The sequence below is a fragment of the Malania oleifera genome, chromosome 8 (assembly GCF_029873635.1).
Source record: "Malania oleifera isolate guangnan ecotype guangnan chromosome 8, ASM2987363v1, whole genome shotgun sequence".
Taxonomy (NCBI): Eukaryota; Viridiplantae; Streptophyta; class Magnoliopsida; order Santalales; family Ximeniaceae; genus Malania; species Malania oleifera.
In genome coordinates, this window is record NC_080424.1 from 30,999,306 (window position 1) to 31,026,909 (window position 27,604).

The window sequence follows — 27,604 nt, forward strand, 5'->3', positions numbered from 1 at the left end:
CTAGTTGGAATAAGAATGTTCATTCTTGTCTAACTCTGATCTTTTGCATCATAGGATTCAAGACTGATGTCATAGTAAATATCAACCTAGCTTCTTTGTTGTACAAATTATTATTGGTTAATTGAAATTGAGATCAAAATTGTGTATGATGGATTAACCAGTCGCTTTAATTTCTTTAGTTTAAAAAGTTGACAAAATCCAAATCCCGTCAAGAAGATACATACATACATATATACACATACACATATATATCCTTGCTGAAGGAACACTAATATGAAGCAACTATGGAGTAGAGAAAGAGCAGCTCAATCTAATTAAGCATTAAGGCAAATACAACAATATTTGATGGAAAACATGCATTAATATTGATTAAATAAAAATTTGAGCCTCCCTGAAGCTTCTAATATGGATTCTCGGTGTCCAAACGCACTAACCCTGATGTACTCCTCCCCACTGGGACCAAATCCCCTTCCTGGAACTGTGACAATGTGGGTTTTCTCGAGAATCTCAGTGAATACATCCCAAGACCTCTTTCCAGGAAAATGCACCCATATATAAGGTGCATTTTTCCCACCATATACCTTCAATCCAAGTGATCTGAAGGTGTCCACAATGATTTTGGCATTGTCCTTGTAGTAATCTACCATGGCAGTCACAGCCTGGAAAAGAAAAGAAAATAAAAAGGGGGAAAGAAAAAAGGTGATCAAACTTGAAGCTAAGAGAACATTAGCAAAAGGGAAAATAAGAAAATGAAGAAAGAATATGTTTTTCTCTAATTTTATTTTTTTTTTAAATGAGAAATAAAATAAAATATATAACAAATTAATAAACAAAAATTAAATGTTACACTTCATAAAAAATAATTTTTTAACTTTTGAATCATATTAGATCAAATTTTCAAACTAATATTTGAAATAAAGAGAAAATGTAATAAAAAAATAAATTTTCTTTTATTTTTTATATTTCTTTCCTTAAAATCCTTCATCTAAATAAAGGATTTTGATTGAGTACATCAAAATCCAAATAAAGAACTAAGGATTTTATCTGAAGAAATAAAAAAAAATAGACATGTTTAAAACAATAATTTTGTTTAAGAAAAAGAAACGAAAATAAAAAGTAGATCAATTTTCAATTATATTTTCTCTATATATCATATTCTACTAAAAAAAAAAAATGAAATTTCTTTGTTTTAATATGATAAAAACTTAAGAAAAATAAAATGTTAGTAATGTATAAATGATTAATTTGTTATATATTTTTTATTTATTGCCACCTTTCTCATTAACTAAACATGAAAAGATTGATTGATTCTTTTTTTTTTTTCTTATACTTTTTAAATTCCAAATAGGTCTTGAAGAAAATTTTGTGTGGGATGATAGCAAAACACATTCACTATTATCAAAGCAAACATGAAAGTAAATCAATTCAAATTATAAAATATATATTGAATTAATAAACAAAATTTGATTTTTCATACTAGTATATAACCTTTGATTTTTTTTTTTAATTTACATTATGCTTGAACAAATTTTTATTCTTTCTAGTATTAAATATACAACAAAAATAATATTTTATTTTCATATTTTCTCGAATAAAATCATTCAATCGAATGAAGCCTTAAGAAAAAATTTTGATGTAAAACCTCTAGATAGTCCCAATTTTCTATATTTGTAAAGAAATGTTGGAATTCGCTTTCTATATTTCTAATTTCTTATATGTAACATTTGAATAAAAATTTGAAAACAATATAAAGCTTCACACTAATCACTTTTCGGAAATAATTTTATTTTTCCATTTCAAAATTTTAAAATAATTACAAAAATGCTACTTTATTTTCCAATTTTCTATATTTTCAAAGAAAAGTTGGAATTTAAAAAAAAAAATATCTACATTCCAAATTTGTTATATAGTTTTTCCATAAAAAAAGAGAATTTTTTTTTTTTTTTTGGCAACTAAACAAACTTTTATTTCTACACTTTGAATACAATTTTTTTAGAAAACTAAAAAAATAAGGTGCTAGTTTCAAAATTCATTGAAAATAAAAATAAAAACTATATATATATATATATATATATTTTTCATAATTAAACAAACCTTTACTTATGTTTTAAAAAAAAAGTAAATTAATCAAAAATTATGTAATTAACCTGGTAACCCTCTGGAGAGAGACAAGCCAAACCACCAGCCTGAGCAATGGAAGACGCGCCATTGAAGCAGGTGCACACAACGCGATCAAAATCCTTAATCACGGGAAACCCATTCGAATAACGTAACTGTTCTGGTACAGCTGTCCACCCTAGACGAATGCCCGTGAAACCCGCGAATTTTGAAAATGATGAGACCTCAATTGCCACCTATGTAATAATAGTTGGAAGTCAAGTGTAATTGCATTAGTTTCCAGTTTTAGGGCTATGTTTGGAAGCTTGGAATTGAAACTTTGAATTTAAATTTATTTAAATATTAATAAAATATAGTATCAAATTATATTGAGTTATATATATATATATATATTCAATTCTATCTAAATTTAAATTCAAAATATGAAATTCTAAACCATTTTTCAAACCTTTGAATAAGATGCACTAACATTAAGCTTCGATAAAGACTTTATTTGTGTCAAATTATCATTATCATGTGTGTTATTTGTCGTGTGTTTATCTTTTCATGTACTGTCGGATTGTACTTGCAGGGGAGTGTTAAAGTTTAAATTATTGATCTACAACCTAATAGTTTAAACTTTTAGGTAAAGTGATAATTTAACAATTCAAAAAAATAAAATAAAATAAAATAAAATAAATAAACTTTCTTCTATATTTGCTCTCTATATTAATATTTTAAAAAAAATAAATATTTATTCAAATATTATTAAACCCTTTTTTCTTTTGAAAAAATTTATTGAATGGTAAAAGAAATTTATTCACCGACTTTCTATATCTTTAATTTTATTTTATTTTTAAAAATTAAGAACCGGATAGTTGACCTTTGTTTGAACCAATTCACCGATTCTTCCTAACTTTATTCAAGTTATTATGTTATTAAATATAATATTCAACCAAACTCGAAAAACAAGTCACAATTCAACTAATTGGCTGATCCAAGCTAATTTTTTTTTTAAGTATGTTCTATTTTTAAAATAATATATTTAGTCCTTTAGCTATGTTTTATTTTTTAAATAATATATTTAGCCTTTTGATTTGCATGAAATGTATATAACAAATATTCTGAAAAATATAATTACCTAAGTTATTTTTCAAAATTATTAGTATTATTTATTTTCTATATTTTATATTTTTTTTAAAATCATAATTAAATTATGTTATCATGCTTATCTCAACTAATTGAGCCAACAAATCATTGGGTATTGGAATCATCTATAAGTTTAATTTTTAAAACATATTGTGCTTGTTGACCAATTTTTTTAATTGAATTTATTAAATTAATATTATTTACTTAAACTATCTTATCAAAATAAAATGAAAGGGTAAAAGTATCATTTTATTAGAAATAAATTTTTTTTTTTCACTAGGCTTTACAGTTGGCTAACAATAAACTAATGAAATGTCCACGTCTTCAATAAAATTAAATTTTAGGAACTCGTGATGCTAATAAAAAATTTTAGTTTCTTAATATCATGTATATTTTTTCCGTCGTACCTTTTTCGCAGACTTTCCTTTCCTATTCACCAAACAAAATATAACAGTAAGCATGCAAAAAAATATAAGTACACGTAATTATAAGGTACCTGAGTAGCACCAGGAATTTCAAAGATCGACCTGGGGCTGTCGTCGGAGACATAAGCAGCATATGCAGAATCATAAATGATAATAGACCCATTTGCCATGGCAAAATCCACGAGCTGTTGAAGCTGCTGGCGTGAAGCTGCATGACCCGTTGGATTGTTCGGAGAGCAGAAGAAGATTATGTTTGCCCTCGCAGTCTTTCCCAAGTCCGGAAAGAAATTATTTTCAGCTCCACATTTCATGTGCACTATTTTCCCGTACTGTCCAGTTTCCTCTTGGAATTTTCCAGCTTGACCAATTATCACGCTCGAATCTATGTATCCCTGCATTCGTCAATTCCCCTATTCATTTATTACATGCAGGATTCTCGAATCAAACGATCTCAGCTAGCTTTTGATCAAACAAAATGGTAATCTAAAAAATCTTTACAAAATGGGAAAAATATTAAGACAATTTCTATATTTTCTATGAAGATCAAACAGCAGAAGAGGTTGGCCATTAATGAACAAGTAAAGCCCAGGTTTCTCTTCAATCGCATCTGTGATTTGACTTGAGCATGATTTGGGGAGCAGGAGTTAATTTGCGTTGAAAATATGGTCTCACTGCATGCATGGATTAAGTGTTTAGTTAATGTTCAAATTTCGAAATCATAGTTTAATTATTGCAAACTCTGCTTGGATTCAAACGTAACGCATGCTTGATGGAACGAAATTGGACTACTCAATTCAGTCCATCAGGCTTATGTGTGAAATTCTGTGCTTTTTGTTTCAAAATTCAATTCGAGACACTTGAGATTTCTGTTTTGAAGAACAATTTAGTTTCAGTGGGTCTGGGATCGGTTCATTGGTTTGATGAAATGGAAGAGAAAGAATAGAAGAGAAGGAATGGAAGAGAGAGAGAGAGATCGATCTATCGAGGAGAGAAAACTAGAGAAAGAATAAGAGAGAAAAAGGTGTAAGAATTACGATGTAATAAAAATAATAATTTAAATTAAATTAATGAGACAATTACAGAAAGAGAAGCTGAGGGTGGGAGGACAGCTGTCCTTAAAACCAATTTCATGCCTATGGAGAAAATCCCTCTGTACAAATAGTCAAAAGTGTGTACTGTCTCCAGGTTTACTTAGTTAGGCTCAAGTTTGTGTGCACTCACAAACTCCATAGCTTTAGGAGCTTTAGTATACAGTTGCCCAATGTAGAGGAAGGATAAAAAAATCAAGAATAAGATGATAGAAAAGAAAATAATAACAGGATATTTACAAGAGACTACTGCTAGATGATGGAGAGAAAAAATATGTACGAAAGAAAAGAGATATGTTTCTTTGATTGTGTTTTGGAAATGGCTAGAGATAGCCTTTTTATAGGTTGCATAGAGGAGTAACTTCTAGCTAATTATCACAGCCAATTAATGTATTGAGCTATTCAAACACCACCATTAATATCTAGCTGTTGGAAGATATTAAACAAAAAAAATAGCTGAAATATAACACCAAGAAAAAAAAAATTGCTTCCATTAATTAATCCACAAAACAAAGAACCAAAAATAGGTAGAATTTGAAACATCTCCAACAATCCCCCACATGTTTCAAATTATGAGGAAAAAAATAGAACTAAAGCAATGTTTGGTTAACCATGAAAAGTCATGCAAAGGGTGTTAATACTTTTTAGTTTGAATTGAACTTAGAAAATGTGTGTTATGAGCTGTAAGAGCTTAGTGAATTTTTAAAATCTTGAACCAACCTCTTTTTAGCGTAACTCTAAAAATACACAACTCACATGACATTTCTAAATACAAGGCTCCTACGGGTTGGTACGAATAGGTCATGCACCATACCTAGATTTTCATGAATGCTCTAGAAAAATTTAGCCCAGTAAACTTTCATAGGAAATGGCCCCACTTCCACACTTACAAAACCGGCTCTTCACAATATGGGGCCTTAGACGAATGATTTAATTAGGGGCCTTAATATTTTGTTTAATTTTTATTTTTATTTAAAATTAATTTTTCTAACTTTTTAAGTTGCAAAATCACTAAGTAAAATTTTATATTTAACTTGTATTTCATTCACTTAATAATGGGAAAGTCAACGTATGGGAAGAGAGAATCATAAATAAAGTTAACATTATTATATTTAAAAAAAAATTTTGGGGGCCCCAAAATTTACTTGAAAAAGAAAGAATTAAATTGCATTTTCTTTACATTTTAAAATACAATTTTATTTACTTGATAGTGGGAAAGTCAACTGCCTTAGGCAAGCACCTCAACTGCCTTAAGGTCAGGCCGGCCCTGCACACTTATATAGGTGAATACATCAAGTTTATAACCTACAACTAAACACACCACCTAACAAAGGCTATGGAATCATTAAGAGATAAGCTCATCCTCACAAACGTTGTAGTTGCATTATTCCAACATCATAGGGATAAGCAAAATAAAAAAAAAAGGTGCTCAACAAACTAATAAATAACTTGTTAATCATTATCCATTGAACCTAATTCGTAGGATCTTCAATCACATAGGTTTGGTTGCCATCATTAGTAATTTATGTTAAGAGCTTAAGACCCATCCCCATTGATGTTTCTTCTACTAGTTTTCTAACTAGTCCATTTGTCAAAGGATCTGCTAAATTTCTCTTTGATCTCACATATCTCAAAATGATCACTCCAAGTGAGATTAATTCTCTTACTATATTATGTCTTAGGCGTATATGTCTACTCTTGCAATTATAGGTCTTATTATTTGCTCGAGCTATTGCTACTAGGCAATCACAACGTATGGATAGAACTGGTATTGGTTTAACCCACAACGGAATATCTGTCAACATATTCCTTAATTACCAAGCTATTTTTTTCTAGAGTTACAAACTCTACCTCCATAGTAGACTTTGCTATGCATGTCTATTTCTTGGATTTCCAAGAAATAGCAGCACCAATTAAAGTAAAAACATTACCACACGTAGACTTGATATCATTTGTGTTTGATATCCAACTAACATCAGAAAATGCTTCTACAATTGTAGGGAATCCACAAATAGTTCATAATTTATAGTAACCTTAAGATATTTCAACGCCCTTTTTAGTGCTATCCAATGATCATGCCCAAGATTATGATTGTATAGTCTACATACTGCAAATACAATGTATGGACATGTATAATTCAATTAAAATCTATACTTAACCTTAGCAACATGATCGCCTTTATTTTATTTAATTGCAAGCTAGCATCATAAGATATTTTAATAGGTATGCAGTCAATAAGATAAAAAAGTTTCAATTTTTTTTTCGCATAAATAACGTGATTGGGATAAAAAAAAAATACCCTTATGCTTATGTGTAACTCTTATACCTATTATGTCTACTTGTCCCAAGTCTTTCATTTCAAATTTTGAGGTAAGAAATATTTTAGTTAAGGGGAGATTGTTGAGAATTCCACTTGTGAGTTTGTCCCATATTAGAAAATTTGAGTGGATATTGGGTGTTTATATACATGGTTGGGCCCAAGACCCAATAGACTTAAGGTTTTGGGTCAAGTTGGTGTTCACCCATGTCTATCAAGCCCACCCATGTACTCCTCCGGTGCTAACAAGTGGTATTAGAGTCTACGGTTTGTAACTCTAGGTAAGCGTCATCGTAAAAAGTTGAGACGTGAAGTTAATTCTTCTAACGTGCTAACAGTTAGAGGACCAAGTGTATGGCCGACGCCAATAAGGATCGTCTAGGCTTGGGATGAATCCGAATAGGGTCAATATGTTAGACCTAGGATTGGTTCAAAGGCACGTGGAATGCAATCCGACGCACCTAAGGCGCCAGTGGTATGGCCCACTTGACCAATTGTTGGGGAATTGGGCTTGTTCCCATAAGGGAGATGGTTTCTGCTCGAATGGGAGCAATTAGAACTCACAAGTAAGGGGGAGAGATTGTTGAGAATTCCACTTTGAATTTGTCTCACATTGGAAAATTTGAGTGGATGATGGGTGCTTATATACATGGTTGGGCCTAAGACCCAATAGGCTTAAACTTTTGGATCAAGTTGGTGTTCACTCCTTTGTATCAAGCCCACCCATGGACTCCTCCGGTGCTAACATAAAAAATTCTACATCTCGTGCTTCTATCGTTATATTCGGTTGTAACACTATTTTGAGCATATCCTATAAATACACTGTTACTAGTTTTAGGACCAATTTTCCCTTTCATTATTTCTTGCAAACCTACTTTAGCTAAACACCCCCCACACTTTCAAATATTTTAGATTGTGTTTATAGCCATTCCATAACTCATAAGATGTTTTATCACTTTTCTTAGGTCGTATTTTGTTGAGTATATAATTAGCAGATAGAATAGCTTCTCCCCACATATTAGAAGGCAAACTTGAACTTACTAATATTACATTTATCATATCTTTCAATGTTCTATTTTTCCCTTCAGTTATATCATTCTATTCAGGTGTACGTATAAGGAGTTGTTACTTCATGTATTATTCCATTTTGTTCACAAAATTCACTTAAAAATTTTGATTTGTATTCTCCTCCTTAGTCAATTCTTAAACTTTTAATTTTCCTATCTTCTTGATTTTCCACTTCTATTTTAAACTTAATAAAAGCATCTTTAGCTTCATTTTTTGACCTTAATATCTTGAGAGTCATCAACAAAGGTTATGTAATATTTTTTTCCACCTCTACTCATTTGATTTTTAAAATCCCCTAAATCACTATGGATGAGTTCTAATAATTGTGTACCTTCTAGTTGCCACAGATTTAAAAGGTTTTCCAATAAATTTACCTTATACACAAATTTAACATTTTTATTTGTTAGAATTAGCTAACCTTAATATTAGACCTAAATTCCTGATTCTTTTAATAGAAGCAATATTTATATGTCCTAATCTATCATGCCAAAGATCTAAAGAATCAAATAAAGCAGAAGCACAAACATTTTTATTCACACTATTAATAACAGTCAACACAAACAACCCATTATTATAGTAACACTTATTTAAGAAGACATCTTTACGATTCAAAATCAATTTTTTTGACTCAAAAACTAGCTTAATACCAACCTTATTGAGGATGGATCTAGAAACAAAGTTTCTCCTAATATCTTTTACATGATATACATTAGTCAATCTTAAGGTCTTCTCCAGAGGTGAAAGGTTCATAATGTCCTTTCCTAGCAAATGTGAGGATTGAGCACATTACCCATAAATATTGATTCCCCATCATCCTTTTTACATATGTTGAAAAGATCACAATCATTGCATATATGTTTATCGGCACCAGTATCCACTACCGAGTCATGTGGATTTTCCACAAGATTCACCTCGAATACCACAATAGAGATCACCTCATCTTCTACTACATTGGCTTGGGGTTTATTATTATTATAATAATAATAATAATATTATTATTATTATTATTATTAGTACTACTACTACTACTACTAATACTACTACCACCCCTCTGGTGAAACCTACACTGAGGTGCATGATGTCCAGGTTTATGACAAACATAGCAGTTTCCTCATGTCTTCTTTATGTTGGAGTTTTATCTTAGTCAATTGTCAAAATGGTTGCTAATTGGATTGTCTCATCAATTGTTGATTTGGTTGTGTAATCGATTGTTGGTTTGGTTGTTTCCTTTGATGTGTTCATTCTTCTGTTGCTATAGCTTCCCCCAACTTGTTCCCCAGTTTTGAAGTTCCACCAAGATTTCTCTAGGTCATCTTCCACCAAGTTTCCCTTTCGCATTACTTCATCATATATTTTGAATAGCCATTTTTCTCTTAGCTTCTTCTATCCTCAAGTAGACGATAAGTTGTTCTAAGTTCATATCCTTCTTATTGTGCATCAAAGTTCCCTTAGTATCATTTAGTATGGTGGCAACTTATCAATTAGGGAAGCTGTCTGAAATACATCATCTACTTCTATTCACGTTGTATGCATATCGTGCAAAATTTTTTTGAAATTCTTGAATTTGGAGATTTACTATTTTTTCATCTGTCATCTTGTAGCATAGGAATTTGATGCCAGAAAATTTCTTGGTTCCAAGGTCTTCTGTGAAGTAACTCTTGTCGAAGATTTCCCATATTACATTGGCAGTGTCATACTTGAAGTAAACATCATAAAGCTCATTTGTCAAAGTATTGAGAATGTCGTTCTTGCACCTCTCATTATCTTCCTCCCACTTTAATATGATGTGGTTTTTATATCCTTCTAGTTGAGGTCGAGGAGTTTTAAGAACATAGAATAGTGTTTTCAAGGCAAAATAAAAATTTTTTTTTTCTTTCCAACGCTTATAGTTGGTCCTATAAAAAGATTCCACATGGGCAAAATCAACTAGTAGTTTCTTCGGTGTAGGATTGAAGGTAGCCATTTCGATTTTAGATTGTAAGAATTAAGATGTAATAAAAATAATAACTGAAATTAAATTAGTGAGACAATTATAAAAAGAGAAGTTGAGGCATGGTAGGACTATTGTTCTTAAAACCGATTTCACACTACAGAAAAAATCTCTTAGTGCAAATAGTCACAGTGTGCATAGTCTTCAGGATTACTACGTTAGGCTTGGGTTTGTGTGCACTCACAAACTCCAAAGCTTTAGGAGGTATAGTATATGATTACCTAACATAGAGGAAGGAAAAGAAATAAGAATAAGATGATAGAGAAGAAAATAATAATAGGATATCTACTAAAGAATACTACTGGATAATGGAGAGAAAAAATATGTAAGAAAGAAAAAAGATATGTTTCTTTGGTTGTGTTTTGGAAAGGGCTGGAGATAGCCTTTTTATAGGTTGTATAGAGGAGTAACTTCCAGTCGATTATTGCATCAAATTAATGGTATTTGACCATTAAAATACCACCATTAATATCTAGTTGTTCAAAGACATTAAACAAAAAAATAGTTGATTATTAACACTAAGAAAAAAAACTCATGCCGTTAATCTACAAAATAAAGAACCCAAACTGCTATAATTTGAAACATTTCCAACAAGAAGAAGCCGAAAAGATAGAGGAGAACAAAAGAAAGAAAACTAGAGAAAGGAATGGGAGAGAGAGAGAGAGAGAGAGAGAGAGAGAGAGAGAGAGAGAGAGAGATTCAAATAGAATAGGAGAGAAAAAGAGCATGAAAAAAAGAATGCTAGAGAGAATTAAGGAGAGAGAGAGAGTACCATGAGGAAAGAGATTGTAGAGGCTAAAATAAAAAAATAGAAGAGAAGATCAATAGAGAGAGAGAGAGAGAGAGAGAGAGAGAGAGAGAGAGAGAATCAAGGAGAGAGAAAGAAAAGATAGAGAGAAAAAGAGGAGAGAGAAGGAAGAAGCGAGGGAAAGAGATAAGAGAGAGAGAGTTGTAATAAGGGAGCTATGGAGAGTAGGCATATTAAAAGAAATTGAGGAGAACAAGAGAAAGAAGAAGAAGAAGAAGGAGAAGAAGAAGAAGAAAAAGAAGAAGGGAGAGAGAGAGATGAGTGAGAGTAGCCGAAGCTTTGGCAAGGACCATTGGCAATGAGGTAGCGGTCAAGGGAGGCTACCGTGAGAAGTGGTGGCAGTTGGCCTACTCCATGGTAGCTTTGGAGGTGTGGGGGTGGCTTGGCTTGCATGCGAAGGAAAGAGTGGGTATGGGGACATGCACTTAACTGACACATAGCACTTACCACGTGTCAACAACCCAACATTGAATTGGGTTGACTCGGTTTCACCGGGTTGACCCGTTTTCTTTTTTATTTTATTTTATTTTTCTCAAAAATATTTTAAAATTCACTATAATTCGATAAAATTCAATAAAAATCATTATAAATTTTTGAAAATTTTCAAAAAATTTAGGACCTTTTTGGGAGTTGTACAATCCAAAAAAATTTAAAAAAATTTAAAAATTTTTTTAAAAAAGAAAATTTTGGAGTAATTCATTAAAAATCATTGAAAATTGCAAAAAAAAAAAAGGGGGGGGGGGGAATCTAAAAATAGCGAAAAATTTAGGAATAATTCTAAGACCATCCCCACCTTTTTGGCCTTTTTCTTGCATGATTTAAATTTTGGATGACTTTCCATTGTATGATCTTACTTGATGCTTGATTGCATGGCTATCGTTTTCTATGCATGTGGGTGCTTGTGTGTGTGCGTGCAGACTCCTATAAGGATGAGTTTAAAAAATGAGGTTATGTAATCGTACGTCGATCATCTCTTGAGGGGCGGAGAATCTAAAAGAATCACTTTGAGCTGGCTCAATAGTGATTCTATTAAGCTCTCCGATTTTAGTATACTCCTTTCATATGTGCCTATTTGTATGCTTGCATGGGTGACTGTATGCATGGTTCCTTATAATTGTGTTTGCTTGTGCTGCTACTGTTCTATTTTGCAATGGAAAAAACTAAATCCAAAATAAACCTTCCTCTGGTCTTGAGGGTTATACTTTTGTATGTCTTTAAGAAATTGGAGGTGAGGAGGGTTTTGTTCTTGTGCAAGACCTCCCAATATCTAAAGGTCAAGTAAATAAGACATTTAAAATGGCGAAAACACAATAAACAATTTACCCTTATGGGGATCATTGGACATTGTATGCCTTTTTCACATCTTTGGAGAACTTGAAGTGATGCTATTTTCTATCTTTTGTGGGGGCTATCCATTATTTAAGGGTTTGGTAATCAAATAAAATGAAAGAATGTAAGTCTTAATTGGTTGATTTTAAAGGTAATCTTTGACTAATCGAGTACTATTTGTTGGACGGTGTGAAGGGATGCTAGTACCTTTCCTTCGTATAACCATACTCTCGAGCTCTATCTAGTGATACAAATGATTGACCGCTACTTTCCTTGTACCTAGGTGTAACTTGGAGACCAATGAACTAGAAATATATTTTTAATAAGTGTTCTAACCTCACCTAGAGACAAAATAGGTCAGTGGCAACTCCACTGAATCATGTATTAACCCTTTTCTTGTCCATATGCACAACTTATTTTCATTTGATTTTGAGTTTGCCACCTGATCAAGGCGATTCGAAGCTTCAGCTCCCTTTTTCTGGAATTGACCATCCAGGATGTTGCAACATCATTATTTTCGAGAATCACAACCTTGGGAGCATCATGATGGTGCAAATCAGACATCACATATATTTTCATATTTAGACTTTAAGGGTAAGTGATAGAATGTATATTATCACCTAATATATAACCTAGTTCAGTAACCCTTCACCTAAGAAGAAAATGACATTTTTAAAACCATGCCCCTAGGTTTCATTGGCACTAATATGAAAATGGTGTCTTAATAGCACAAAATAAGATTATATGTTTAAATAACATATAGTTCAAAATTCAAAGAAGTCTAGATGTGGCAAAACGGGTCAAAACCTGATCAATGACTCGTCACTCGCTCATTTGGACTAATTTGGATTTGCGAGGAGGTAATTCGTTTATAAACGGATCAACCCAAACCTAAGCCATTTAACAACTGGGTTAGAAGAGATTGGGTTGGGTACATGTCAGGTGATTCGTTTATATGTGCATGTGTGCGCGCGTGTGCATATATATATATATATATATATATATTGTTTATATATGGTATAGATTTTGGGCCCTTTAGCCTTTGGGTCATCTACTTTTAGGTTGCTTTAAAAAAAATTTGAAAAAAATTAAGTCAATTTTGATGAAATATTAAAGAAAAAAATAAATATGAGAAATTAAATTTTTAAATGGGTGTTTAATAGGTACTCATTTATTAAATGGAGGGTTTGGCTTTATAGATTATTTACCCGTTAATAAATGGGTCAACCTGAACCTAATTTCGTTTAACCATGACCTGCCCAAACCCGACCATCAATCCATTTTCCCATCCCTAAAGAAGTCCTTCTAGTGGTCCATTTTCAACCTAATGGATAAGATAGGGAATAGAAATCGAAAATCAAACTAAATTGTAAAATAAAACCAAGCTGAATTTTAAAAAAATCAATAAATCATTTCTTCAGTTTGATTTTGGTTTAAAGTTTAATTTTTTTAATTTGATTTTGATTTTGATCATTCAATAATTTTGTCCATTTTTCAACCTATTAGGTTACAAAAGGTTTCTAGAGATAGTTTAGGGTTCGCAACATTACCGGAAAGGATGGGTCTTGCACAGCCACCGACAAGTTGGATCCAAGGAGCATCTACAAGGAATATTAAAGAGCAAGAGTTAGAATCAATAGCTAACATGTATGTGTTTAGCAGCATGAATTTAAGTTCTTGGATTTGAATTTGTATGAATTTAGACAAATTTTAATACAATTTTATATTCCATCTTATCTAAATTCAATACAAATCCTAATCCAAGATCTCTCCAAACATAGCGAAAAGTTACTTTTTGGCAAAAACAATTATCATTGTTTGGTTATGCCAACAAATATATTCAATGTGTCATGAATTTAAATACATGTGTAGAAGAAACAAAACTAAGACTTCCTAATAGAAAAACTAATGCAAAGATAAATAAATAAATATTTTGCTAACTCTCTATGTTGGAGTGTCAAGCTTGCTAGACAAATCTGGACCGTTGATGTGCTGGAAATCCAACAGCTAAAATCTACTTTGTATTAAAGGCATTTATGTAATTTTTTAGGTCTTGCATTTTATGTATAAATAAAACCAGTAGTGCTAGTTCTAGAAGAGAGTTCAGCGCCGAATAGATTATAAAATTCGTGGGTAGGGTTTCTTGTTTTGTACGCTGGGATATGCATAGACAACAAATAGATTGGAGATTAGATCTGGGGGGCTGGGCTTGTAGATGCATAGAATAGATCTCAAATTTGGGGGGATTTCGGGAGAATCAGAAGAAACAAGAGGGGGAAGTCGAGAGCTCTTCAGAGAAGAAGGGTTAGGGTTCTTGGGATGATTCTTAGACGAGATTAGTAAGCCCTAAAGGTGAGATCTGTATTGTGTAAGTTGTAGTTCCACCATTAATAAAGCATCTCTGAAGGCGAGTTCCTGCCGTGGATGTAGGCCAATTTTTGAGCCGAATCACGTAAATGTGTTCTTGTGTTTGATCTTGCATGTTTATGGTTTATTACTGTATATTTCCTTAAATCTTGTGATTGTTCGGTGGAGAGAAATTTTTCTTGATTAGGTTTGGGAAAAGCATGTTTCAGTTGTGTTATCTATGGTTGCTGATTTGATTTCTATAAAGGATTTGTTTATATTCTATAAATAAATAATGTGCAATTAGGGTATATCACACAATAAGGGGTATCAGAGCCTGACTTTGTGATGGGGACTGCCAAGTTTGAGTTAGAAAAATTCACCAAGAAAAATGACTTTGGGTTATGGAGGATCAAGATGAGGGCCATCTTGTTACAACAGGAGCTTGAGGAGGCCCTTCTTGGAGACAAGAAGGGGGCTTCCACTTCGCAAGAGGGGAAACCAAGTTTACCCTCCACTCACAAAGTGAAGCTCAAAATCCTCCAGAAGGCACACAGTGCCATTATCTTGTCCCTAGGAGACAAAGTACTTAGGGAAGTTGCCAATGAGGATACGATAGTTGGAGTTTGGCTAAAGCTGGAAAGTTTGTACATTACAAAGTCCCTAGAAAATAGAATCTATAAGAAGACCTGACTCTATATCTTTAAGATGACCCCTGGAACATCTATTGATGAACATTTAGATGAGTTTAATAAAATTCTTTTGGATCTTACTAATATTGACATTAGTATAGATGAAGAAGACCAAGCAATTATTTTATTAAGCTCTCTTGATTCCACTCATGATAATCTTAAAGAAACCATGATGTATGGGAGAGAGAGAGAGAGAGAGAGAGAGAGAGAGAGAGAGAGAGAGAGAGAGAGAGAGAGAGAGAGAGAGAGCGAGCCTAACTTTAGAAGAAGTACAAGCTGTTTTGCACTCTAGGGAATTGTACGCCAAGTCTAAGTCCAAAACAGAGATAGGGGAAGGGTTAAATATGAGAGGTAGGTATGAAAATAGGGACAAGAAAGGAAAGGGCAAGGCAGCAATAGTTTTAGATGGATATGATAGTGTAGAATTTTTGAACATATTTGAGAAAGATTCTAGAAAAGAATGGATATTAGATTCACGATGTTCCTTCCATATGTGTTCATTGAAAAATTGGTTTGAATCTTTTACATGTTTAAAAGGGGGTCATGTTATCTTAGGTAACAATAAGTCCAATAAAATACAGGGTATTGGGACAATGAGGCTTCTAATGCATAATGGGATTGAAAGTGTGTTAAGAGATGTGAGGTATATACCAAGGTAGCTTAGATAAGATAGGGTACACATTTAAGTCTGAAGGAGGTAGCTTAAGAGTATGTAGAGAATCACTTGTAGTGATAAAAAGGGTGCTAAAGAATGGGTTGCACACCTTGGTAGGAAAAACAGTGACAGGTGAGGCTTCACCTATCAATCACAAGGTAGAAGATCAGGTTTCCTTGTGGCACAGAAGGCTATGACATGTTAGCCAACATGGCCTAAAGGAGCTGCAGAAACAGTGGCTGCTTGGGGATAGGAAACTTAAGGAATTGTCATTCTGTGAGAAGTGTGTCTTTGGTAAGTCTACTAGGGTTCATTTTAAGAAGTCCACTCACACCACAAAATAGACTCTTGATTACATACATTCATACTTGTGGAGGCCTACTAAGGTTAGTACTTATGATGGTTCTAGGTATTTTTTGTCAATAATAGATGACTTTTCTAGGAAAGTATGGGTTTATGTTTTAAAACATAAAACTGATACTTTTGAAAAGTTTAAAAAATGTATTATTAGCAAGGATGTTGTTTTTAATGAAGCTGCCATGGGGGGGGGGGAACCAGAAAATTCAGATGAATTTTCTAGGTACTCTGATACTAATGACCTGCAATTTAAGGTAGAGCAACCCTCCACTTCTCACAGTTTTTTAGAAATAAATATTGCATATTCTGAGATGCAAAACTCAGAAACTGAAACTTCTGGATCAAGTAAAACTTACCTTCTAGCAAGGGATAGGCAGAGGAGGGTCATAAGACCTCCTCAAAGGTATGGGGAAGCTGATATGACAACTTTTGCTCTTTCTGTTGTTAAAACAAAAATTAAGGTGGAGCCTAGGACTTTTAGAAAGGCCATGGATGGTAAAGAGACTGAGAAATGGATTCTTGCAATGCAAGAAGAAAAGAAGTCTCTAAACAAAAATAAGACATGGGTGATGATACCTAGACCAGAAAAGTAGAAACTTATAGGATCCAAGTGAATCTTTAAAAGGAAAGATGGAATCCCTGGAATTGAACCACCTAGGTATAAAGCTAGGTTAGTGGCTAAGGGATTTACACAAAGAGAAGGGGTAGATTATAATGAAATATTTTCCCCTATTGTGAGGCATAATTCAATTAGAATTTTATTATCTTTTATTGCTATAAATGACTTGCATTTGGAACAAATGAATGTTAAAACTGCTTTTTGCATGGTAATTTAGAAGAAATAGTTTATATGAAACCTCCTGAGGGATTTGATACAGAAATGAATAGAAATCATGTATGTTTATTAAAGAAATCTTTATATAGGCTGAAACAATCACCTAGACAATAATATAAAAGATTTGATTCTTGCATGATTCAAAATGATTTCTGTAGAAGCAATTATAATAGTTGTGTCTATTATAAATCATGTAATAAATGTCATATATATATATATATATATATATATATTTGTTATTATATGTCGATGACATGTTGATTGCTTGTGGAGACTTGGATTTGTTAACTCAAGTTAAATGCATGATCAAATCTAAATTTGAAATTAAATACTTGGGCCCTGCTAAAAGAATACTAGGCATGAAAATAACTAGAGAAAGGGATAAAAATCTTCTCTACTTGTCTCAAAAGTCTTATATTTCAAAGGTGTTAAAAATTTTGGAATGAGTTATGTTAAACCTACTTCTGTTCCTGTTGCACAACATGTTAAATTGTCTAGGAAACAGTGTCCTGAAACTGAAAATGAATCGATGTTTATGAATAAAACTATTTAGGAAACAGTGTCCTGAAACTGAAAATGAGTCACTATTTATGAATAAAATACCTTATGCTAGTATGGTTGGTAGTGTAATGTATGTTATGGTATGTTCTAGACCTAATATATTTTATACTATAAGTCAAGTGAGCAGATTTATGAGCAAACCTGGAAAATCACATTGGCATGCTTTCAAAAAAAATTTTCAGTACTTGTCTGGAACAAAACAACAAGGATTAATATTTGAAAAAAAGGATATGCATTGTGAAATAAAGTTAATAGGATATGTGGATTCTGAATATGCTTGAAATTTAGATACTCGGAAGTCTTTGTCTGGTATGGTCTTTTCTTTTTTAGGCAGTGCTGTTAGTTGGAAATCACATATGTAGTTGGTGATAGCTTTGTCTACCACGGAGGCTGAATATATAGTCATGACTGAAGCCTTTAAGGAGGTTATATGGATAAAAGGACCGTTTCTAGAATTAGGAATGTATAGTGGAGATGTCATAGTTTATTATGACAATCAAAGCACTATTGATTTGGCTAGGAATCATGTTTATCATGATAGGTCCAATTATATAGATGCTAGACTGCATTTTGTGAGGGATATTATTTCTTGTAGTAAAATATAAGTAAGGAAAATTCCAACAGAGGATAATCCCTTTGATATGATGACTAAGGCAGTACCAAAATTCAAGTTTGAACATTGTTCAAACTTGATTAACCTAGGAAGTTGCTTGTGTTTGTTTTGCAGGAACAACCATAGGAGATGCAAGGAAGAGCAAGGATTACAAGCTTGCCAAGGTGGAGAATTGTTGGAGTGTCAAGCTTACTGGACAAATCTGAACCGTTGATGTGCTAGAAATTCAACAGCTGAAATCTGTTTTGTATTATAGGCATTTATGTAATTTTGTAAGTCCTGTATTTTATGTATAAATAAAACCAGCAGTGTTGGTTCTAAAAGAGAGTTTAGCATATAATAGATTATAAAATTCAGGGGTGGGGTTTCTTATTTTGTACGCTGGGACACGCGCAAACAGAAAACAGATTAGAGATTAGATCTGGGGGGCTAGGCTTGTAGACGCATAGAACAGATCTCAAATTTGGGGGTATTTCAGGAGAATGAGGAGAAACAAGAGGGGGAAATCGAGAGCTCTTTGGAGAAGAAGGGTTAGGGTTCTTGGGATGCTTCTTGGGCTAATTCTTGGAGGAGATTGATAAGCCCTAAAGGTGAGATCAGTATTGTGTAAGTTGTAGTTCCACCATTAATAAAGCATCTACGAAGGTGGGTTCCTGCCATGGATGTAGGCCAATTTTTGGGCCAAACCACGTAAATGTGTTCTTGTGTTTGATCTTGCATGTTCATGGTTTATTGCTGTATATTTCCTTAAATCTTGTGATTGTTCGATGGAGAGAAATCTTTCTTGATTAGGTTTGGCAAAAGCAAGTTTCAGTTGTGTTATTTGTGGTTTCTAATTTGACTTCTGTAAATGATTTGTTTAGAATATGTAAATAAATAATCTACAATCAGGGTCTATCACACAACACTATGTTTGTCTGGTTAAAATTCACATATAGATTTATATTTATCCGAATTTGGACCAATTGTCTTATGAAATTGTATTGAATTCTACTCAAATTCATAGGTTTGAAATTTCATGCTTATGAAGAACACTAGATAAGAAAAAAAAATTGATATGTTTTTATATTGATCCCATATTTGAGTGTTTGAATTCTGACTTTCAAATTTAAATTCATATAAATTTAAACGTAACACATAATTTTACTAAATATCTTCCATATTGATCAATAAAAATTTAAACTGAATATATGAAAACATGTTATTCAACATCATCTGAAAATTTTGAGCATGTTGTTGCATGTAATGAACGTAAAAATAGGATTGAATATTATGTGAATGGATAATATTACTAGACTTATTACCTGAAGACGAGCAATGTCGCACTGTGCACCGTCTGATACAAAAATCTCAGTCCCTTTAATGCCCAAATCTTTATAAATTGTGTTAGCAATTGAATTCCTTAATGCCTGGTAGGTGGATAAGACGAGTTACGATTAAACTAATAGGAAAAATATATGGGAAAAAAGACGTAAAATCCTTACACAAATTGGATCAAAATTTTGATGAATTTCCTGTTCTGGCCAAAACAAGACAAAAGTAATTTTTTTTTTTTGAAGAGGGAGCCAAGGGCTAGGAAATAACTACAAACTTCAACTAGAAATATGTATGGATTGATTTTACAAGATTACACAGTTTATTGTCGAACCTCCCTTGTGGGAGCTCTAAGGTTCTATCAAAATAATCCTCTACATTCCTTCCCCCCTCCCTTTTCTCCTCCTCAATGTATTGGCTCACTTCTTAGATAGAACCCTAGACCTCCCACAAGGAGGCTAGGCAATGAACCATGAGGATTAAGGTCGTTTCTAGCAAATCCAGTTATTGACACTAGATAGCGACACATGCATCCCTCTTCCATCTATGCAAAGGTCTTTTGCCATTTTATGATTTTTTATTTTTTTCTTTAAGAGGTCTATTGGGCTTGAGCTATACAATATGACAGCTCCTCGTAAGTTTTTTCTCACTAATTCCTTAGGTTAGAACTTGATATCTTTAATAGAAAAGTCCTATGCTCTAATCTAATTATTAAGATATTAGTTAAAGCACTTAAAACATTTTTTTTTTTTTAAATGCTAATGGCAAATGCATGTGAATTTAGAGTGCATATATTGAAACTACTTTATTATTCATCATAAAAAAAAAATGTTATATTCCAATAATTAGAAAAAATATTTATAAATTAACGACCAATATTTAATAATATTTTTTAAAGTTTTCTAAAAAGATGACAGACCTCTCTTGAGGTTTTAAAAATCCCAACAACTCCCTTTTACATATGATTTCCATGATACTTTTACCTTGACCATTAATTTATTGTCAAGTTAAAAAATAAAATTTTAAGAATGAGTATTTTGGTCAATAAATATGAAATGGCATAAGAACAACTAAAAATTTATATGCAAGGATGGAGTTTGTACTTTCTTGAGGAGTTTATATACAATTTTTTGAATATTTGAAATAAATTCGCCCCTATAATTAATTTACAAATTTTTTTTCTAAAAACTTTAATAGTTTGTTGGATATTTAAACAATAGTTATGCCATTTCAATGTTAGGTGGTTTTGGGCCTCCTTCGGCGCTAACAAGTGGTATCTGAGTCGACGGTTCGTAATTCTGGGTGAGCAATATCGTAAAAGTCGAGACGTGAAGCTAATTCTCTTTACGTGCTAACAATTGGAGGACCAAGTGTGGGACTGAAGCCAATAAGGATCATCTAGGCTGGGGATGGATACGAATAAGGTCAAGACATAGGAGGTAGGATTGATTCGGAGGCACATGAAATGCAATCTGAGGCATGTAAGGCGTCAGTGGTAAGGCCCACTTAAGCAACTATTGGGGAATTGAACTTACTTCCAAAAGGGAGACGGTTTCCGTTCAAGGGGGAGCAATTGAAAATCACAAGCGAGGGGACTGATACCATAGATGGGTGGAGGGGACTCACTCAATCACTGGTTGTGATTGAACTCGTTGAGGATTACACACAATTTGCACACAAAACACTGGATTGATTTCAATCTGAAAATAATATACAGAGAACTTCTCAAAAATACAATTTCTCTCACTCTGATTATTCACCATCTCTACACCATATTACATTATACACACACACACATCTATTTATAGCAATTGTTAGAATAGTAGGTGGGCTGGTAGATAGAGTAGGTTGGCTGCAGCTTAATAATTTCAATATAAATGACTGGATTGGTGGAGCTGCTGCTAACCAAGTTTAATAAGTCAAGTTTAATTTTCAACAAATTCTTCCCACGCCTTCTTTTTCGTCAAGTTGCCATCATAGCTCTTTTTCTTCTTTTATTTTAATTTCTAGCACACACACTCACACACACAATCCTAGTTTCCTTATATATATAATAATCTACAAAATTACTCCTACTCTTAATTTCTGTGAGGAGGGATGTGCAACAGTCATAGCAAATAAATAATATGTAGGGTTCCCTAATTTAAAGAGCTACACAGTAGCCAACATTTTACACCATTTTGTATAATCGCATAGTTTGACATATATCAGTCAATTTGAAAGTTCAGAATGAAATCTTAGCAACACAAAAGTTAGTATATTATGCTAATGAATATATTTTACAATTGAAAATGTAGCAAGACCATCTAGGGCAATGCTATAAGCTTCACAAAGGCCCACGATTTTTTTAAATTTTCAAAGAATAGAAACAAAACGCTTCTTGTTAAGTTATAGTTGATCACATAAAGCAAACACAAAAGTTATAATTGATGATAACAAGCCCAAAAAAAAAGTAAAAAGTTATAGTAAATGATGTTTGCATATTCCAAAGTAGTAGCAGTAGCTTTTAAGGAGGTAGTTATGAGCACTAGAAGGAAAAAACACTACAGAGTTCCAACTTAATAGACACAATATCTTCCTTGACAAATAGTAACTAATTGTAGCTGCACATTTTGAAATGGTAGGGACACTCTCTAAGGTGGTAGCTATGAGCTATAAAGGGACAAGTAAGAAATTTTCAATTTCAATCATCTTATGCTTTAGCTAATGATATTTACTATATAATATGAAATGGTTGCAAGACTATATATCTAAGGTGGAAATTAGGACATTTGATGTTAGGAGATGGAGAGTTTGAAACTTAATAATAGAGTTAATGGTTATCTTTTTATGTTGCAACTAGTAGCAACATCTAAACTGGAAGTAGCTTTCACCAAGTGGTGATTGTGAACCTCAAAGGGATATGTTTTAGGTTTCTAGATCAATGCACACAAACTCCATCTTGCCAAATTATACTCGATAGCAAGGTTGTACCCATGATTTCTAGAGGGATGAGTTCAAGGTTTTCATCCTAGTAGAGATAAATACTACCTCATTATTTTGTAATTGAAGACAATTGTACAGTCCAAAATGCTAGCATTAATCACGGATGTGGTAGTAGTAAGTTATGGAGTGGAAAACCAAAGATTTTTAGTTGCACAAACACAAACACTACCCTACTATGATGTAGCTAATGGTCAATACTTTTAGTCTAAAATAGTAGCAACACTCTCTAAGATGGTGATTTGAGCTCCAGAGTATAGCAAATTAGAGTTTCTGAGGAGACATTTGTAAGCTCTATGAGAAGAACTTAAGTCCCAAATAGATGGATAGGTTTTTATTTTGATATGAAGATAAGCTTTTATGTAACTAATAGAACTCACATTAACTAAGGTTTTGGTGCCCCATGAGTCTAAAATGGGATTCTACGCATGCTAGAAATGTGGCAAGGATTATGGTTTGGTAAGATTAGAAGGAAATGCTTGTGCAGATCAATGCTTTTAGGCTAGGTGCCTTGGAAAAAATGTTATTCATTAATTTAGATGATCCAGTTAGACCAATCAATCATATCGATATAGTAAGTCCTAAGTAAACCTAGATAGCCTTAATAAAACCTAAGAAAGCCCTAATAAACTTTAATAGACTTAAAGTGATAAAGATCACACACTGGGGTTTGGCTCTTATAAAACCTAGACTAAGCATTGGCCCTTGAAAGGGAGGATTTGTACCTTTTAAGTAGAAATACTTGTTAAAAATGTGCCCATTTTAAGACATGGCAGCCTTTTTATAAAGACTTGTCTATAGTCACCTTGATTTGGGGTTTTTTCTCCTTATAGAGAGTGCGTAGGAGGGACCCTTAGTTTTTCTTCCTTCTAGGAGGACCCCTTTTGTAAAGGGTGCCCTCCCTTAGAGTACTATCCCTTTAAAAAATTATGGCCCTTAGGAAAAATCATATGCTCTAGGCTCATTTCAAGCCTATAATTGGTTGGTAGTATTTTGCTCACTAAATCGATATTAATGAGGTTCATTTATCCCTTTTGTAACACTTGAAATATTTTAATATCTAACAATAGTCATATAATAAATGCCATTACAAAGCGAATAAACTTCATGGATATGAATTGTTGCATTGTATAACAACACATTATGATATTATTCTATAGAGAGGTGAGTGCATTTATTTGACTTATTAGAATTTTATCGGTACAAAATTTCACCTTTTAGTATATATGTTACACACTTTCTTTCCCCCAATACAACCAAATCTCAACAATATACTTGGTAGCATTTTATTGTATTCTTCAATAGGAACTGTGTAGTAAGTGATTACCTAATGTCGCCCAAAGCAATCCTTAATTATAAACATTAAACTAGCTAGAATAACATTTTTTTTTTTCATAACAATCCAATGAGTTGGATTCTTATTTTTCCTAGTCATAATTAACAACCTTCTACCCAAAAACCTATCTCAACCTCGACAACCTTGGCTTTAACATCTAAAAAATCTAGGGATAGTAACCTCTTATAGAAAACTAGTATAATAGAGGGTATAAGTTCTAGATCTCCTAAAAAACTTAGTCAAAGTTTCTAATATTAGGAGTTTATGATAAAGCCTTAGTGTTTTATCATAGAGAAGTTGGGTAAATTGAAGGAAAGGAAAATAGAAAGAGAAAACATGGTTGATCACTTTGAAGGCATCTACCTCCAAATTGGCCAAAGACTATGAATTATCTTATTACTTAAATGAAAAATCCCCACAAGGATGCATATATATATATATATATATATATATATATATATAGAGAGAGAGAGAGAGAGAGAGAGAGAGAGAGAGAGAGAGAGAGAGAGAGAGAGAGAGAGAGTAGGGAACCTTATTCCTTTTAAAAATGTAAAATATCCCAATCCAAGTCCATAATGTACTCAATCAAAATTGATTTGGGAATCTTCAGACATTAAATAAAATCTCAACATTAAATGGAATCCCAATTGATTTGGGAACCATAACATTAAATAGAAAAACCAAATTGATCTTGGAATCCTAATACATTAATTAGAAATCTCAATTGAATTGGGAATCCTAATATTCCTACCTCCTTCAAATCAGTATTGTTGGTTGAGCAGCAATAAACTTTGGGAATCTCTTCTCTGAGGATTGATAAGTTTCTCAAGTTGCATCTTTTGATGGTAAGTAAGACCAATGAACTAAAATTTTTTGTGATTTCTCAAATTTTATATTTGACCATTGGACGATCTTATTGTTTGTGGTTACACTTAAACCTCACCACTTGGTGCCAATGTCAGGCTAGTGGCATTGCACAGTAATTTTCTCCGCTAACTTCTTTTTAAGGCAAGAGATATGAAAAATGGATGTACCTTATAAATTTTTTGTAAGTAAAGACAATAAGCAATAGGTCCTAGACATTCTAGGATCTTAAAGGCCTATAGAATCAAGGAGATAACTTCATTGAAGAACGAACAATCACATTTATTTGCCTATTAGGTTGTAGCAGAAGAAATATCTAATCTCCCACTGAGATTTCCCTTTCACTATGGTTCCAATTAGCTAACTATTTTATATGAGCTTGAACTGCAACAAAATTCTCCTTAAGGATCTAAAAAACTTTGTATTAACCATGTAACTCCTTATCAACTTGATTAATTTTGGATGATCCCATTGAATACCTAAAAAAAAAAAAAAATAGGAGGAGCTCAACCATAAAAAGTTTCGAATGGAGTCAACTTGACGAAGGAATTATAAGTGGTATAGTACACCATTCGGGCCATAGGAGCTATCACATCCAATCCTTCGGGTTGTCACTAGCAAAGCAACGAAGATAAGTATCCAAACATTTGTTAATAACTTTAGTTTACCCATCTAATTGTGGATGATATGTATTGCACATATTCAATTATGTTCCTTGAAAATAGAAAAACTCCTTCCAAAAGTCACTAGTAAAGGCTTTGTCATAATCACAAACAATAGATAGAGGAAGTTTATATAACTCAACAATATTCTTAACAAAAGTACGAGCAACACTTGTTGCAGTACAAAGGTGAGTTAAAGCACAAAAATGGACATATTTTGCAAGGCAGTCCACACCAACAAAAATAGTAGATTTACCATGACAAAATGGTAGTCCCTCAATGAAATTCATGGATATATCAATCCAAGCTTCTTTTGAAAGAGGAAGAGGCTGTAAAAGGCTTGGACTCACCACTGTTTCACCTTTCTATCATTGACAAGCATCACATTCTACCACAAACTCTTTGATTTCACCTTTCATTCCCTTCTAATAATTTTTTTAAGAAATGCACTTATATGTTCTAAGGAAACCAGAGTGAACTACAACTAATGATACATGTAGTTCTTACAATATGGTTTGTTTACAGGTTGAATTCGGCACAAATGAAATCCTCCCCTTATATGGTAGCTTTAGAGAGTCCCAATAGTAAGGAGCGACTGAAGTTGGCACTTCTTGTAGCTTTTTGCATAATACTTCTAGTCTATAGATTTTGCTACCATTTTTTCCTAATTTGTTCAAGAGTAATGCATGTAGGTAGGACTATACACGGTTCAGTGCGGCTTGGTTTTGGCCATAACCGAAAACTAAATCGAAATTTTTGATTTTGGGATTTTCAAACCGAAACCAAAACCGAACCGAAATTATGATTTAATTGAAAACCGAAAATGTGGCGGTTCGGTTGTGGTTTTTCGATTTTAAACCAATTTTTTTTACAAAAAAAAAAAATAATATTTATTTTTCATAAAATTGTTGAAAATTTATTGAGCATTTTAATTTTTTATAGGGACTCATAATTTTAAAAAAATAAAATTTGTTGGGCACTTTAAAAAAAAAACCTTTATTTTTCATAAAGTTCTTAAAAATTTATTGAGCATTTTTATTTTCTATAGTGGCTATATGACTATATTGTATGCTATATTTTTACTAGTCATATTTTATATATATATATATATATATATATATATATATATTCGGTTTTTTTTTTGTTTGGTTTCAACATAAAACTGAAACCGAAACCGAACATTTTTATTTTTGGAAACTGCAACCAAAATCGAAAACCAAAAAACCAAATCGTTTATGGTTTCGATTCGGTTTCGGTCTGGTTTTCAATATTTCGGTAATTTTTGTACACCCCTACATGTAGGTATGGAAATAGTATAGTAAGCTCAACTGGTTCAAGAAGTCATTGATATATATATATATATATATATATATATATATATATATATATATATATATATATATCTTATATAAATCAGTTTTTCGGTTTTTTTTTTGTTTGTCAACATAAAATTGAAACCGAAACCAAACATTTTTATTTTTGGAAACCACAACCAAAATCGAAAACTAAAAAACCAAATCGTTTATGGTTTCAGTTCGGTTTCGGTCTGGTTTTCGATATTTCGGTAATTTTTGTACATCCCTACATGTAGGTATGGAAATGGTATTGTAAGCTCAACTGGTTCAAGAAGTCATGAGAGTGCATTTGCCACCACATTCTCATCCCCTTTCTTGTAAATAATCTTATAGCTTTAGCCCAACAACTTAGTAACCTACTTCTATTGTTCCATGGAAGAGGTTCGTTGCTCCAAAAAATACTTTAAGCTCTTATAATGAGTTCAAATTTGGAAATTCCAGCTAATTAAATATGATCTCCACTTTGTAATTGTATGAATGATTAGCATCTCTTTTTCAAAAATAGATAGAAACATGTAAGATGGAGAAAGAGCCTTATTGGTAAAAGCAATGGGGCATCTGTTTTTCATTAAAATTGCACCAATGGCAACTCCTAGTGCATGAGACTCTATAATGGGCACCATTAAGAAATCTAGCAAGGTATGTAAGAATAGTTGTGGAATTTGCTTGGCAATCATCGTGTTAGCATCCAAGTGAATACTGAAATTGGGAAATTTTGACCATTTTCTAAGAGAGTGGCTCTATTAAGTGGCATTTATCAT

The 27,604-nt window shown here is 32.6% G+C and overlaps 1 protein-coding gene across 1 annotated transcript in view; it reads right to left on the reverse strand.

Annotated features, from left to right (window-relative positions):
- Positions 1-359: 359 nt before the first annotated feature.
- Positions 360-27,604, reverse strand: part of LOC131162630 (probable LL-diaminopimelate aminotransferase, chloroplastic) — a 29,851-nt gene continuing 2,606 nt past the window's right edge. Inside the window, exons 4-8 of the mRNA XM_058119238.1 lie at positions 19,635-19,739; positions 13,822-13,872; positions 3,743-4,063; positions 2,148-2,354; positions 360-659 (exon numbers count right to left, since the gene is read on the reverse strand). Of these exons, the coding sequence (XP_057975221.1) occupies positions 360-659; positions 2,148-2,354; positions 3,743-4,063; positions 13,822-13,872; positions 19,635-19,739 (984 nt within the window). The remainder of the gene's footprint in view (positions 660-2,147; positions 2,355-3,742; positions 4,064-13,821; positions 13,873-19,634; positions 19,740-27,604) is intronic.